The sequence below is a fragment of the Meleagris gallopavo genome, chromosome 22, assembly GCF_905368555.1.
Source record: "Meleagris gallopavo chromosome 22, MGAL_WU_HG_1.1, whole genome shotgun sequence".
Classification (NCBI taxonomy): domain Eukaryota; kingdom Metazoa; phylum Chordata; class Aves; order Galliformes; family Phasianidae; genus Meleagris; species Meleagris gallopavo.
The window spans coordinates 650518-664157 of record NC_139425.1 but is presented as its reverse complement, the minus strand read 5'-3'; the positions used below and the strand labels follow the sequence as shown (position 1 = coordinate 664157).

At 54.7% G+C, this 13640-nt stretch overlaps 1 protein-coding gene across 11 annotated transcripts in view; it reads left to right on the top strand.

Annotated features, from left to right (window-relative positions):
* CHD6 (chromodomain helicase DNA binding protein 6) overlaps nt 1–13640 on the top strand; it is a 72742-nt gene that overhangs the window by 45664 nt on the left and 13438 nt on the right. For 8 of the 11 annotated variants that reach the window (XM_085241431.1, XM_085241428.1, XM_085241432.1 and 5 more), the window contains 11 exons: nt 959–1069; nt 2181–2383; nt 2807–3009; nt 6758–6917; nt 7239–7328; nt 8161–8264; nt 8549–8678; nt 8950–9010; nt 9596–9650; nt 10384–10603; nt 12422–12630. In XM_085241431.1, coding sequence (XP_085097557.1) covers nt 959–1069; nt 2181–2383; nt 2807–3009; nt 6758–6917; nt 7239–7328; nt 8161–8264; nt 8549–8678; nt 8950–9010; nt 9596–9650; nt 10384–10603; nt 12422–12630 — 1546 coding nt within the window. The remainder of the gene's footprint in view (nt 1–958; nt 1070–2180; nt 2384–2806; nt 3010–6757; nt 6918–7238; nt 7329–8160; nt 8265–8548; nt 8679–8949; nt 9011–9595; nt 9651–10383; nt 10604–12421; nt 12631–13640) is intronic. The other 3 variants (XM_085241425.1, XM_085241427.1, XM_010722226.4) reach the window with 1 other exon arrangement.

The following is a 13640-nucleotide window of genomic DNA, read 5'->3' as shown; positions in this document are numbered from 1 at the left end:
CTCTGGGAGGTGTAGCTCAGTTCTGTTGGCATGGCCTCTTCCCTGTGTATGGCTGAAGCTGTGTCCGCCTGGAGGCCAAACTTTTCTGCCTGTCCCTGCATGCCCAGGAGTAAGACCTTGTTGGAATGTGGAGACAGCAGGTTCTCCTGTCTCAGGAGAGACAGGAGCTGTGAGGAGGGGGCTGCTAGCCTGAGAGAATTGAGAGCTGTGCCAGCCTGGCAATGTGCACTTGCGGTCCAGAAAGCCAACTACATCCTGGTCTGTGTCAAGGGAAACATGACCAGAAGGGCAGAGATGTGCTTTTCTCCCTCTACTCTGCTCTTGTGAGACCCCGTTCTTGTGAGTACTGCATTCAGCTCTGGGGCCCCTGGAACAAGGATACAGAGCTGCTGCAGTGGGTCTAGAGGAGGCCACGAAGATGCTCAGAGGGCTGGAGCACCTCTGCTGTGGAGACAGGCTGAGGGAGCTGGGGGTGTTCTGCCTGAAGAAGAGAGGGCAGAAGGGTGTGGGAAGGCTTTGTGGTACCTTCAGCACAGCCCATCCCTGTGGCCAGCCTCACTCTTCTGCCATAGGACCTGGCTCTGTAAGAGGACCCCTGGGAGGTGGCAGGACCTGGCTGCTGGCCTCCACAATGCCAGAAGCTGTGTGCCTTGGGATCCTGACCAGAGCAGCGTCCTGCAGTCAGCTCACAGGAAGGAGCCCAATAGGCCAGCTCTGTGCTATGCTCTTGGATGCTGTCCTTGGGGAGTCGTCAGGCTTCCCTCCGCTTACAGCCCAGGCTCAGTTTCCAGCATGCCAGGCAGGACTGTAGTGGAGAGAGATTCAGCTTCCTTAGGCAAACAAAAGAGCCTTCTGACATGTGTAAACATAGGGTGCAGTGCATTGGGGGTCTCTGCTGGGGAAAGCACATCTGGAGAACACAGCTGCAACCTGTTCACTCACCTTCTCTCACTCTCAGGCCAGCTTTGTAGCATCAGGCAACAGAACTGACATCTCCTTAGATGACCCCAACTTCTGGCAAAAGTGGGCCAAAATAGCAGAGCTTGATACCGATGCCAAGAATGAAAAGGTAAGATCCAGTTCATGGCCTGTGAGCCCCACAGCTGGTACAGAATTGTCCCACATTCACCTGAGTCTGGGAGGTCCTTCAGTGGCTATGTAGGTCATGTTCAATCTCCAAGAAGCAAACCACTCTAAGATCCAGACTCAAATAGGGCTGAGGGGAGCTGCCCAGGCTTCTTCAGCCCTGATGGAGCAAGTGGGGACAGGTTTGAATTATGCCACTGCTTTCTCCATCTGTATTTGCAGTCCTGCTGCCCTGTTTTCAGGCTAGTGATGGGAACAAGGAATAAAGCCAGGTTATGCAGCAGCCCATCTCTATGTCTGAGCATTCTGTCCGTTGGATGCTACTGTGGTCTTGCCTACTGCCCTGCTTGGCAAATAGGTTCCTTCCCAGGAGGGACTATGGGGAATGTGACTGCTGGAGCTCCAGGGAGCCAGAGTCTGGCTTCCCCTGACCTGATTGCAAAACTGCTGGATCTTCCCCATGCACCTCTGTGAGCATCTCCCAGGGTAATATCCTTGTTCTTGGCCCTGCCTGCCGTGTGAATGCTAAGACGAGCTGCAGCCTTGCTGGTGACTCACTGTACATCTGGAAACAGCACAGCTGGGGCTCCTGCCCTGAGTTGGGCTGATGATGACATGGATGCATTTGGCATTGATGGGAAGAGGAGGCATGTGCATACCATTTGATTTCATGTAGCTCCTTTCTGCCCCTTCTCGGAAGCTGCCTTTCCTTTTCCAGCCCGCCTGCCTCCCCATTAACACAGCAGTTACACCACCTTCAGCACTGCTTGTCCCAGCCATTGCTGGGAAGGCCAAGATTGTGATTCAGAGCTGAATCAGCTGCTGAGCATCAGCAGTTTGACCTCTGAAGGCCTGATTTTCAGCCTCTGATCATTCAGGCTGAAATATGTGCTGTCTCTGAATTGTCTTGTGTGCACATGAAGCAAATTTGGGGCTAGAATCCTTGTAGCAAGGTGGTGACCAGCCCCAGGGCTGGGAGCTAGGAACCAGAGGTGTGAGCAGAGCCAGAGAGCAGCAGGGAGGACTTACTGTGCCATGATGGAGGGCAGGTGTTGCACCCCACACCTGAGTGCATTCCCTCTTTGTCCCCGTAGGAGAGCTTGGTCATCGACAGGCCCCGTGTGCGGAAGCAGACCAAACACTACAACTCCTTCGAGGAGGATGAGCTGATGGAGTTCTCTGAGCTGGACAGTGACTCGGATGAGCGACCCACTCGCTCACGGCGCTTCAATGAGAAGACGCGGCGGTACCTGCGGGCTGAGTGCTTCCGCGTGGAGAAGAACCTGCTCATATTTGGGTAAGTCTCACCCCCTCCCAGAGACCATGGCCACGGCCTCCAGCTGCCCCAGCACACAGGTGGACCTCCAGCTGCTGCAGTCATGTTCTGTCCATCCTCAGCAATCGATCCCCAAAGCAGTGTTCCCTTCTAGCAGTGACTTCCCCCGTGGTACCTGGACTCCTAGGCTCTAAGCAAACATTTGGGTGGAAGGAGAGCTTAGGGGACAAAGCATGAGCTGGTAGTCAGGGCTTCCAGAGTCTGCTCTTGCCTACAGCCTGTTCAATCCTGTGCAAACTTCTCCCCATCTCTACTCCCATGATGTGGGGATGTAAGACCCCTGTCCTTGAGAGTTGTGCCCTTTGTGAACTCATGGAGAGTGGTGCCGGTGAGGTCTCTAGCTGCATAAGAGTGTTTATTGTCTCTCTATTACTGTGGTTCCAGCTGGGGACGATGGAAAGATATCCTGACCCATGGGCGCTTCAAGTGGCACCTGAACGAGAAGGACATGGAGATGATTTGTCGAGCACTGCTGGTTTATTGTGTCAAGCACTACAAAGGGGATGAGAAGATAAAGAGTTTTATCTGGGATCTCATCACACCAACGAAGGATGGCCAGAACCAGGCACTGCAGAATCACTCAGGTATTGCGTGTTCTCTCTGCCATTGCAACAGTACCTGTCATTAGTGCCTTGTGCAGGACTAGGCTGAAGAATTGAAAGCAAAGCCATTTGAAACAGCCAGGAAGCACTTGTGGTTGAGAATGACGACTCTTGTTGCAGAGAAAGTGTCTGCCATGGAACTGACCTCCATACAGACCTCAGAGAGGGGAGTGCATTTCATGCCTCCTGATGCCTGTTCGGCTGTGGCTGGTGTGGAGAGAGCGTTGCAGTGAGAGCAGAAATGCCACCTCATTGTTGAGAGGGGCCTGCAAAGTTTTATCTTGGTGTACTGTCAGGGTTTCCCTGTGCTGGGGGACATTGCGCTGTGAGCTCACAAGTGTTGGTGACCGGGTGAACATGTTGGCTGGTACAGTTGTGAAGGTGCCTGGCTTTTCCTCAGGGCAGTTTCGGATGCAGAACAGATCATCACACAGGGACCTCTGTGCCAGCCCAATACAAAGGCTAAAGTTGGATCTGCCTGGCCCTGGCCTTGCAGCTGCTCAGTTATTTGGAGATGGCAAGGGACACTGGCAGTGCAGTCTGCGCAGCTGTCTCATCTTATGTCACCAGCTTGTGCCTCCTCTTGTCACAGTTCTTGTCCCAGACACACTGCTCTGTAGTGCCTGTCCTGATCGGTGGAGGTACAGTTGATGATTTGTCATGGGATGCTGCAGTGTAGAATCCTGCTGAGGTGTTGCAGGACCCCTTATCTCAAGTTTGGCTACACCCTCCCTGTTGAAAGGACTAGTGCTTGTATATATGAACTCTGAATACCCCACATATCACCCCATGTGTTCAGATTATAATTGCATCTGGATTCCATTGGGCTGAGGCTTCCTATGTGTCCTCAGCTTCTGATGGGGTCCAGCAGAGCCTTTCCTTGCTCTACTCTCCCGCTGCCCCTCTGACTCCCAGGGGAATGTGGCTCTGCAGACTTTCCCCGTGCCTGTGTTGCAGCATCAGCTCTCTGTAGGAGTCCCTTGCAGCACAGCAAAGTGCCATCACGCAGCCACAGTGGCCTTTCTCTTTCCTGGTATGAAGCTTGTGCTGGCTCCTTGGGCCAGCTGGAGGGTTGCAGCCTGGGACACGTGTGCCCGTTCTGTGTCAGAGGACTTTGCACCAGGCAGAATCATTCCTGCATCACACAGCTTTCAGGACAGGTGAGTTGGGCTGGAGCCCTTGGGGAGCTGTGGGGGAGCCCTTAGTGCTCTCTTGGGGTGATAAGTCCCACGGCTGTGTGCTACCTGTGGGGCACACAGTGAGGAGTGAGGAGGCTGGGTCTCCCCAGCCTGCTTTTGGCACCACTGAGACAGGCTGAAATCTGAGGCTCCTGTTTGAAGACAGTGGCATGCAGGGCTGTCACTGAGCCCCAAGGATGTGCTGAGCATGACATGGTGCTCAAACACCATGGTGCAGTCTCAAGACCCAGCACAACTGTTTCCTTCTGTCTGGAAATGTCTGACTGGCTTTACAGCATGAGGTCTGCGCATGTGGCCTTCAGGGGCTTCCTCCTGTTGCTTCCTTCAGCGGGAGCTGCTGGCAGGGCTCCCTCCTGCTCTGCCATGCAGCCCTGCACAGAGCAGTTGGTCTGAGCCTGAGAGCCCTGTGGGGGGCAGAGCAAAAGGAAGAAATGAATTGGCTGAAATGAATGGCTTGGTGTAAGTAGTGCCAAGTAGCAAACAAGCAGCGTTTGAGTGAAGGATCAGTAATGCTTTACTGCAAAAAGCAGCACTGTAGCCCTTGCATTTGGATATTTAGCACAGAGAAGCAACCTGGAGCTTCTCTGTCAGCTTTTCAGAATGGCTTTTCTCAGCTATGCAACCCCACTGTTGTTTTGGCCAGGGGGTTGACAGAACCATCTAGTCTAAAGTCAGGGGCTGGAGGAGAGCAGAGCCCTCCAGTGCAGAGCAGGCACACAGCAGGTGCTGCCATGGCTCACCAGGGAACCAGAGCTCTCCTGGATGCAGAGCTGATGAGGCAGTACATGCTCCAGGCACTTCTGATGTGCAGAAAGCAACAGAAAACCTCCAGCTCTTGCACGTGCCTCCTGGATCCTCAATCCTGTGTCAGGGTGACTGTGAAGGGGTGAGTGGGAGCTGCAGCCAGCCCTGCTCAGAGCTCTGCTGGGCCCGGCAGGCTCCTGCTGGCCATCCTGGCATGGGGCTGAGCTGTGAGGAAGGCAGTGTTTGCCCAGACTTTGTGATGCCAAATTGGTGCTGGGGGCAGAGCCTGGTGACCACAGCTGCCTGAGCTGGAGCCGTCTTTGTGTCATGGAGCTGCAAGCACTGTGCAGGTGTTGAGGGCACCGTGATGCTGTCTGTTCTGCCCAGTGTCCCAGACAGATGGCTGCAGCAGCAGCACTGAGGCTTTTCTTTCCCCTCTGTGTGCATATATGCAGGAGAGGACATCAGCAGGACGCTGCCTGGGAAGTGGCTGTGCACAGTGCAACTCATCTCTCTTGGAATACTCCAAACAATAGTGACCTCGCTGGGCATCATTCCCGTGCTCTGCTCCGAATTCACATGTTATTTCAAGGTTGAAAATGTGTTTTTCAGCTCCAGCCGCAGGATCTCACTTTATCTTTGTCAGCCAGATGGAACTGCATTGCTTTCTCATTCAGTATGTTTGCCAAGTGCAAATACCACCTGCTGTGATCTGGTTCCCACATAGCCCTCCTTCTGATGGACGGAATGGGAAACAACCCCAAAAGATCGTATCATCAGGATTATTTTCTGGGCTTTGATCATGTGGAAGCCTCTTACTTGAACTCTTGTCCAGAATTTCTCTGTAGTCCCTGGAGGGTGAGCTTCAGAGGCAGTGTTGGCCAGGACAGGCTCTGAGAGCAGGGCTGAGGTTCATTTGATATTTTCTACGTATATCAAGGGATCCTGTTATCCCTTGGGCTCAACACTGCACCGTTTCTGTGGTGTCCCCACATTCTTCTAGGAGATTGAGTCTCCCATGCTCTAGGTTTACCCCGTGAGCTTCATTGGCAGCTCCTTCACCTCTGTTGGGCTGAGTGAAGACGTTACAAACCCCCTGAGATCTGTCAGCTTTGATCCATCTGAGATGTGCCACGTCTATCCCATGTGATGCAAGTGCTAAACAGAAATGGCACATCATGTTAAGCAGAGTGTCAGAGTGCTGCTTGTTGGCTTTATCAGACAGCCCTGTAGTGTTATCAAAAAGCAACAGCCTGTTTTCTTAAGATCTTTCCTCTCCCGATGCAATGCTGACTGATAACTTTATCAGAGCTGTTGCAGTGACAGAGGAATGAATCCTGCGATTTTTCCCAGCCCAGTCCTTCTTTCCAGTCCATCCCTTTTACCTTCTTACAACACCTTTCAAGCTGTGCGGCCACACTTGTCTCTCTAGCTGTGGGCACAGAGATCTCAGATATGGGTGTGATGCTCCCAGCTCTGTGTTGGAGGTGATCTGAAGAGCTACAGATGAGGCTTTGAAGTGTGCTGCACAATGCCTGCCCCACAGCTGCCAGCCTTACTGGGATGCAAGAAGGGTGATGACCCCACCACATACCTCTGCTGTTCAGTGGCAGCATTTTATAACCTGAACACATACTTATCTCTGCAACCCTGGCTTGCAGCCTGCAGCCCGCAGCTGTGCAGGGCCTCCTTCAGCTCCCAGTCATGCTGCCTTGACACGGCTGTGCTGAAGGTGCCTGGCCTGGCCCTCAGTGCCCATGGTGCTCACTTGCTGCCACTTGCTGTTACAGGTTTGTCAGCACCAGTGCCCAGAGGCAGGAAGGGGAAGAAGACAAAGAACCAAATGCTACTTCCTGAGATAAAGAACGCAGACTGGCTTGCTACGTGCAATCCTGAGGTGGTCCTGCATGATGACAGCTACAAGAAGCACCTCAAACAGCACTGCAACAAGTGAGTGTAGGAGCCCGTGACAGCTTGTGGGGTATCAAGGGGGTGGGAGTGAGCCATGGGGGGCTCAGCCCATGCAGAGCATCATGCTTTGGTGCTACTCCTGCTGACAAGGCTGGAGCGGTGTTCCAGGAAGCAGCCGTCAAGCTGCACACCCTACAGGGAGTCAGATAGCATTCAGAGAGTGAGTCCTCCCATGTGGGAACATGACATGGGACAGCTTTCACTGCCCTCAAGACCTTCACGGCATCCCTCTGTAGGTGCTCCAGTGAGAGTTCTGAGTACCTGCATGTGAATGTGTGTTCTCTGTGTGCCCGAGAACAGGGTTCTGTTGCGAGTGCGGATGCTGTACTACCTGAAGGCTGAGGTGCTTGGGGAGGCCGCTGACAAAGCCTTCGAGGGCACTCCTGCCAGGTAGGAACTTCAGGTGAACCCCAGCATTGCTTCTCATGGTGACAGTAGTGGTGCTTGAGCAGTGTCACTGTCAGTCTGGCCCAGCCAGGCCGGGTGAGCCAGGCGCTGCAGCCCCATCACCAGACAAAGCTGCACCTTTTGGTGGTGGCTGTGTGTGAGCAGGGGCTGTGGCAGCTCTGAGGCTGCAGTGCCATCCCGGAGGAAAATCTCTGTCTGCTGCGTGATGAATTGGCCTTCAGGCCCAAAGGAAGAGCCTGCAGGGACTGCACCCACTTCCCAGGGCCGGGCCTCAGAGCAGAGTGTGCCCCACTGCTGGGACCTGTGTCCCTTCCCCATGATGAGGACAAAGGGGCTCTGCTAATGCCACCCAGCTCCTGACCTACCCACTGTCAGCTCTTAGTGCTTCAGAAAGAGGCATGGAATACTCAGCTGAATTTCCTAGAGGAGGGGCTGCCGCCTTCCCCAGGATGGTTGGTGCCAGCCCAGCTCCATCAGCACAAGTTTGTGTGGAGGGAATGCTGCACCCCAGCCTACCAGCTGTGCTGCTCCTGTGGGTCTGGCTGGCTTGCAGTGCTTCCTCCCAGCAGACAGGAGCTCTTGTCCCCTGATGTTGCTCGAGTGGGAAGGCTGTGCGGTCTTTGGAGAAACAGCACAGGAAATGCAGTGGGTGCAGTGGAGCAGACCCAGCTCTCTCCAGGGAGACGTGTCAGGCCAGCCCTGCACTCCTAGCTGTCTCCAGCTCTGGCCTTCCCCTGCCCCTGTCCCTCAGCCTCTGGCACGCTGCCGTGCCTGGTGAGGCTGCAAGAGGAGTGCTTACACTTGTCTGCTGCAGAGAGCTGGATGTGCTGCTGCCAGACATCGACTACGTGGAGATCCCAGTGGACTGGTGGAACGCTGAAGCTGATAAATCTTTGCTCATCGGTGTCTTCAAGCACGGTATGTTGCCGGCTTGTGTGGGAGATGGGCAACGGGTAAGAGGGAGCAGCAGGCCAGAGCCACAGGACTTGAAGTGGATGTGGTTTGTGTGCTCCCACATCCATGTAAGGGGCAGAGCTGCAGCCGTGCAGTGCAGCTGTGCAGGGCCAGAACAGCTCTTTCCAGTCACCTGCAGCTTTGCGGGGTCAAGGCAGCTCTTTCCTAGATGTACAGCAGGAGGTTCACCAGAGCAAGGCTCAGGCCTGCCCTCACCCTGTCTTTCTCCTCCCTGGTGGCTTTGGCAGGTTATGAGAGGTACAATGCCATGCGGGCAGACCCAGCGCTGTGCTTCCTGGAGAAGGTGGGCATGCCTGATGAGAAGCTGCTTTCTGCAGAGCAGGGCATCAGCGACGGGGCTCAGGACACTGCTGAAAGGTGGGCAGGGGATGGAGCCGAGGCCTTGGGTGCTTTGCAGAGCTCCTGGGTCCTTGTGAGAAGTTGGTTGGTGTTAAGGAGTGAGCTGTGCTTATGGAGGGCAGTGAGGGGAGAAGGAAGCAATGTGGATGGGAGCATGACAGGCAATGGAGAGCACAGGTGGGAGCTGCTCCGTGCTGTAGGGCAGAGGACTGGAACTGCTGGCTGTACTGCTGGCACTGCAAGCGAAGTGGCATCTCACTATGAGGGACTAATTCTCTGTCTCATCCAGGGGCACCATGGAAAAGGAAGAAAGCAGTGGAGAAAAGCTGGAGGGGCTGCCAAAGCAGGAGGTGAGTGGGATTGGCAGTGATGGATGCTGCTGCCAGGCCTGCTGTCCTGCCCGGTGCTGCAAACGTGGCTCAACTCTGCTATGGAGCACAGGGGAGCAGTGCTGCCTGCATTCCTGTTCTGTGCAGTTGCTGCCTTGCCAAGCATAGTCTCTGGCCCTTGCCACTTCTGCTTGTTGGAACATGGCTTTTTCTTGCTGACCTGGACAGCATCCACCTCACAGGGAGCAGAGGGATGTCGGGGGCCGGGAGGCTCTCACACTTGGCTTCAGCAGCCATAAAGGACATTGGCAGAGGAGCCAGGATGACAAGCGGTGGATCAGGCAGCCCATGAGGGTGTGGCATTTGTGTGGTGCTGTCAGTGCTGCTATGGCCCAATTCATTGTGGTGGGGCCCAGAGGAGACAACGCTGCATGCTTGAGCTGTCAGCTCTGCTGTCTGTACTGCTCTGCTCCCATGTGCTGAGGGCTGCTTGCAAGGATGCGTGGTCCTGTGGCCCAGTCCCTGCCAGGGCCATGGAGTAAGGGCTGGGCAGCATGATCTCCTGTGCAGCTCAGCAGCGGTTCCTCTGATGGTTTCTTTCTGCAGGACGTGGCTGCTGGGGCAGGTGAAGCCGGCGAGAAGCGGGATGAGCCATCGGCAGGTGAGGCTGAATCTCCCACAGCATGGCACAGTGCTGCCCAGGGACTGGCACAGGAAGGCCAGAGCAATGACATGGAGCTGCTGAGGGCAGGGAGGGGTTGGGTCTGTGCTTATGGCTGAAAGCATAACCTGGGCAGCAGTGCTTACCCAGCACTCCCCCCTGGCTCTGCTGAAGGGCAGAGGAGGCTTGCAGAAAGCCTGTTTGGCACACTGTCCTGCTGGCTGTAGGAGAAATGTCTGGCTTGGCTTTGCTGTAGCCCAGTACAGTGATGGCAAGAGCATTTCTGGGGTGAGAGCACAAATGTGCTCTGAGAACTGAGTCATGCACAACCCAGGGATGGGTCCTGTGGCAGGGCAGGCAGCATCCTGAAAAAGAGCAGTACTGAAGTCAGCTGTGGGCATGAGATGAGCGTGTGGGGTCTCTGCTGTTGGTGCTGTGAGCTGCCAGCCCCTCTGCAGGGCAGGCAGGACAGAGTGAGTCCTGGAGGCTGCTTGGCCCAGAGCCGTTGTTTCTACCCCAGTCTCTGCCGTTGGGCGCTCTGAAAGACCTGGTCGGGGTGTGAGCCAGCAGCTTTTGGGGTGCACAGGCCCAGGGGTGGCCACCACAGGCAGCCCCTCTTTCCCAGCCACACGAGGGGAAGGTGGGAGGAAGCTCTCGGAGGCAGGCGGCAGCGCGCGGCCCTGGGGCTCTGCAGCGTGCGTTAAAATACTGATGTCCTTGCTGATGTTTGAAGCCCAGGATGGCTCCGACTCAGACAGATCCTGCTGGCCTGTCTCGTCTGCCCTCACAGCCAGGCTGCGGCGCCTCGTCACTGTCTACCAGCGCTGCAACCGCAAAGAGTTGCCTGCGCGCAGCGAGATGCTGGTGCCTGGTAACCATGGATACTGGCTGCAAGATGAGGTGTTCCGGAGAGCCTCTGAGATGGACTCGGTGAACAAAGAGATGCAGAAAAGGTAATAGAGCAGCAAGTCCAAGTGGCGGGTCCTTTTCACAGCTGGTTTTGGCCTGGTGAAGTCCCTTCTCCCCAGCAGCCACTGTCCCTGCAGCCAGCTGCCTGCAGCAGAGGCACATGCCTCCTTCCTGCACCATTCTCAGCACTGGGGGACCCCCGAGGCCTGGCCACCAGTCCAGCCCAGGGAGTGGCCCACTGTGGTTTGCAAGTAATGGCTGTTGGCAGCACGAAAGCAAGCAGAGAATATCCCATCAGGATCAAATCCAGCATCTGATCCACCTCCAGCCCTCAGCAGAGTGTCGCTGAGCAGAGCTGTGTGCTCAGAGCTCATCGTGGGTGAGGGGTGACGGATGAGCACCATCGGCCTGCCCAGTCTGCCCAGCCCTCCTGCCTGCATTAGCTTCCTGCTAGTAGCTGCTGGAGGCTGCTGGTGGCTAACTGCCGTGTGTTCCCATTCCATTGCGCTCCAGCAAATGGTGAGACCATCGCCTCACCCAGCTTCCCCTTTTGCCCATTTTGAGCACATCTACTGCTCCTTCCTATGTCATGGAGAGGTCTGACACATTTGTCTTTTGAGGATAGTGTTACTGGAGCCTCAGCATCCCTCCTTGCTCACTCCGTGGTTGTATGGAAGCTGCTCCAGCCCACTGACCTTCCCTAGAGCTCTGTTTATCACAGAGGTCACGACGTGGTTATGCTGTAGATGCCACAGCAGCCAAATATTTCCTGTACTCTATCCCTATGGGCCTCTTTTTTGGTCTCCTCACAGGTGTGTCCCTTCAACTGGAAGCCTTGTAATAAGCTCTGCTTTGGCTCGTTGGTTTGGATCGTTCATTTTTTTATCCTTCATGTTATTCTTCTTTTTGGAATGAAATATCACTGCAGAAGACTCAACTGTGGGAGGAGGGGTGGAAATGCTGGTCTGGGTGTACTGGGTTGGGTTTGGAGTGCTGTGGGTGCTGTTGCCCTGTCTGCTCTCCCTTGATGTGTTCCAGTGGCTTGCAGCTGCTGGCACAGGGATGCATTCTTGAGTTCAGATTTGACTTCAAGATTTCTTTTGCATGGGGCACTCACCTACTTCTGCTCTGGCCCTAAGTTTATTCCCTGACTTCTTCTCTGTAGCCCACATTTCTCTGCTGTTTGCCCAGGGCTCCTTGTACCCCATGCACTCTTCACCATTTCTATCCTGGATTGTTCTCTTGTGTGATCCCTATGGGATAAAAGCTCAGAGAGTCTGAGGCAAGGTGAAAATGATGCTTTAACTGTACTGCAGCATAAAAACTCATCTCTAGGGCTGCTTTCCTTCAATGGTGAGCGGGTGACACCTGCCTTGTCACCAAGAGTCCTGCTGACTCCTCTGATCAGAGGGGCAGGCATTTGTTAGTAGGAGCCTTGTGGCAGTGAGCCCCAGTCCCAGCGCACCTCCTGAAGTGGATGGATGAGAACTTTGCAAACTGCTGGGACTAGAATTGAGTTTTCTGTGGAGGTGATGAGACTGAGCTCCATTTGGCAGAAAGCAAGTCGATACAATAGCTTTGTGCATCCACAGAAGCTGATGGAGCTTGCCCTCCATTGGCAGCACAGCCAGGAGCTGCATGGGGTTTTGGACATTGCAGTGAGCCAAGAGCTAGAGAGCCCATGGCCTTCACTCCTCCTCGCTGTGCACCTTAGGGCCTCAGGTGATGGTGCTCCTCCTGCAGCTCCCCCAGAACTGGTGGGCAGTAACTGATAACCTGTTCCGAGCCTCTCTGCCTTCTGTCTTGTCCTTGTTGGCACCAGCACGTGTCAGTGGTGCTCACGTGTCTCCTCTGCCCCACAGGTGGACAAGGAGGGAGCAGGCAGATTTTTACCGCACCGTCTCTTCCTTCGGGGTCATCTATGACCAGGAGAAAAAGACCTTTGACTGGACCCAGTTCCGAGCCATCTCTCGTTTGGAGAAGAAAACAGATGAGAGCTTAGAAAAGTATTTCTACAGCTTTGTGGCCATGTGCAAGAATGTCTGTGGTCTCCCACTGTGGAAAGAAGATGGTAAGTGAAAATTGCGTGGCCTTTCATAGAATCACGTAGCTGTGGGCGAGAAATGGTTGCACTGCTCTCATAGAGCAGCAGAGTAAGGGAGGAGTTTCATGGAGAGTAGGAGGCAGCAAGACACCAGCCAGGGTATGGGCTTGCAGACACCTGCATTTTTGGCTGCCTCTCAGGTGTAACAGGAAAGCAGCACTGCGGCACAGTGTTTAGCCCCTGTTCTCACACAATTCATGGAATTCTCCCATGAAATCTCAACTAATTTTATCCAAGGCAGGTGATCTTCTGATGTGAGGGAAGAGAAGCAGAAAAGCAGCAGTTCACACCTCCTCCACACTGAAGCTGGGGTTTGTTTGTGCAGTATGTGTTGCTGCTTTCTGCCTTAACACTCCCCTGCTGGCACTGTACAGAGCCTGTGTTGTGCCTGCACTGATGCCCAGCTGTCTGAAGAGCTCTCCTGCAGGGCAGAAGGGGTCTGAAGGTAGCATGGGAGGCTTGGGAAGCCTGGCCAACACACTGGGCATCTGCTTTCTGGGAGCACCCAGCAGAGCCCCAGCACATTGGTTCATGCAGGACATGGCAGATGCAAAGCTGCGTGAGTGCTACTTAAGCACAAAGTCATTTGCTTTGAACAGAAGCAGGAAGGATCTTGTCTCAGACCTGCCAGGAGGACCAGTCTTGTGCAGAGCTCCTTAGAGATGTGTGTTAATGCCTTAGGTATGGGTGTATAGGTGTTCCTCATCAAAAGAGCTTGCATGAGTTGAAGGACTCCCTTCTCTGAGAAGCTGCTGCAGGGCTGCCCCAGAATCACACCTCAGGGAGCCCTGATGGCAGCTCCCTGCGGCCCCAGCACCGCTGGCTCTGATGGGCAAAGCTCGGGCAAGGCACCGAACCTTCTGCAGCCAAGTGCTGCTCTTGGCCCAGCTGACCAGCTCAAGAAAGCGTGCTCCAGTGCGAGCGTTTGGTCACACATGAGTGGGAGGTGGTGGCACTGGGAAACTCAGTCTCAGCGG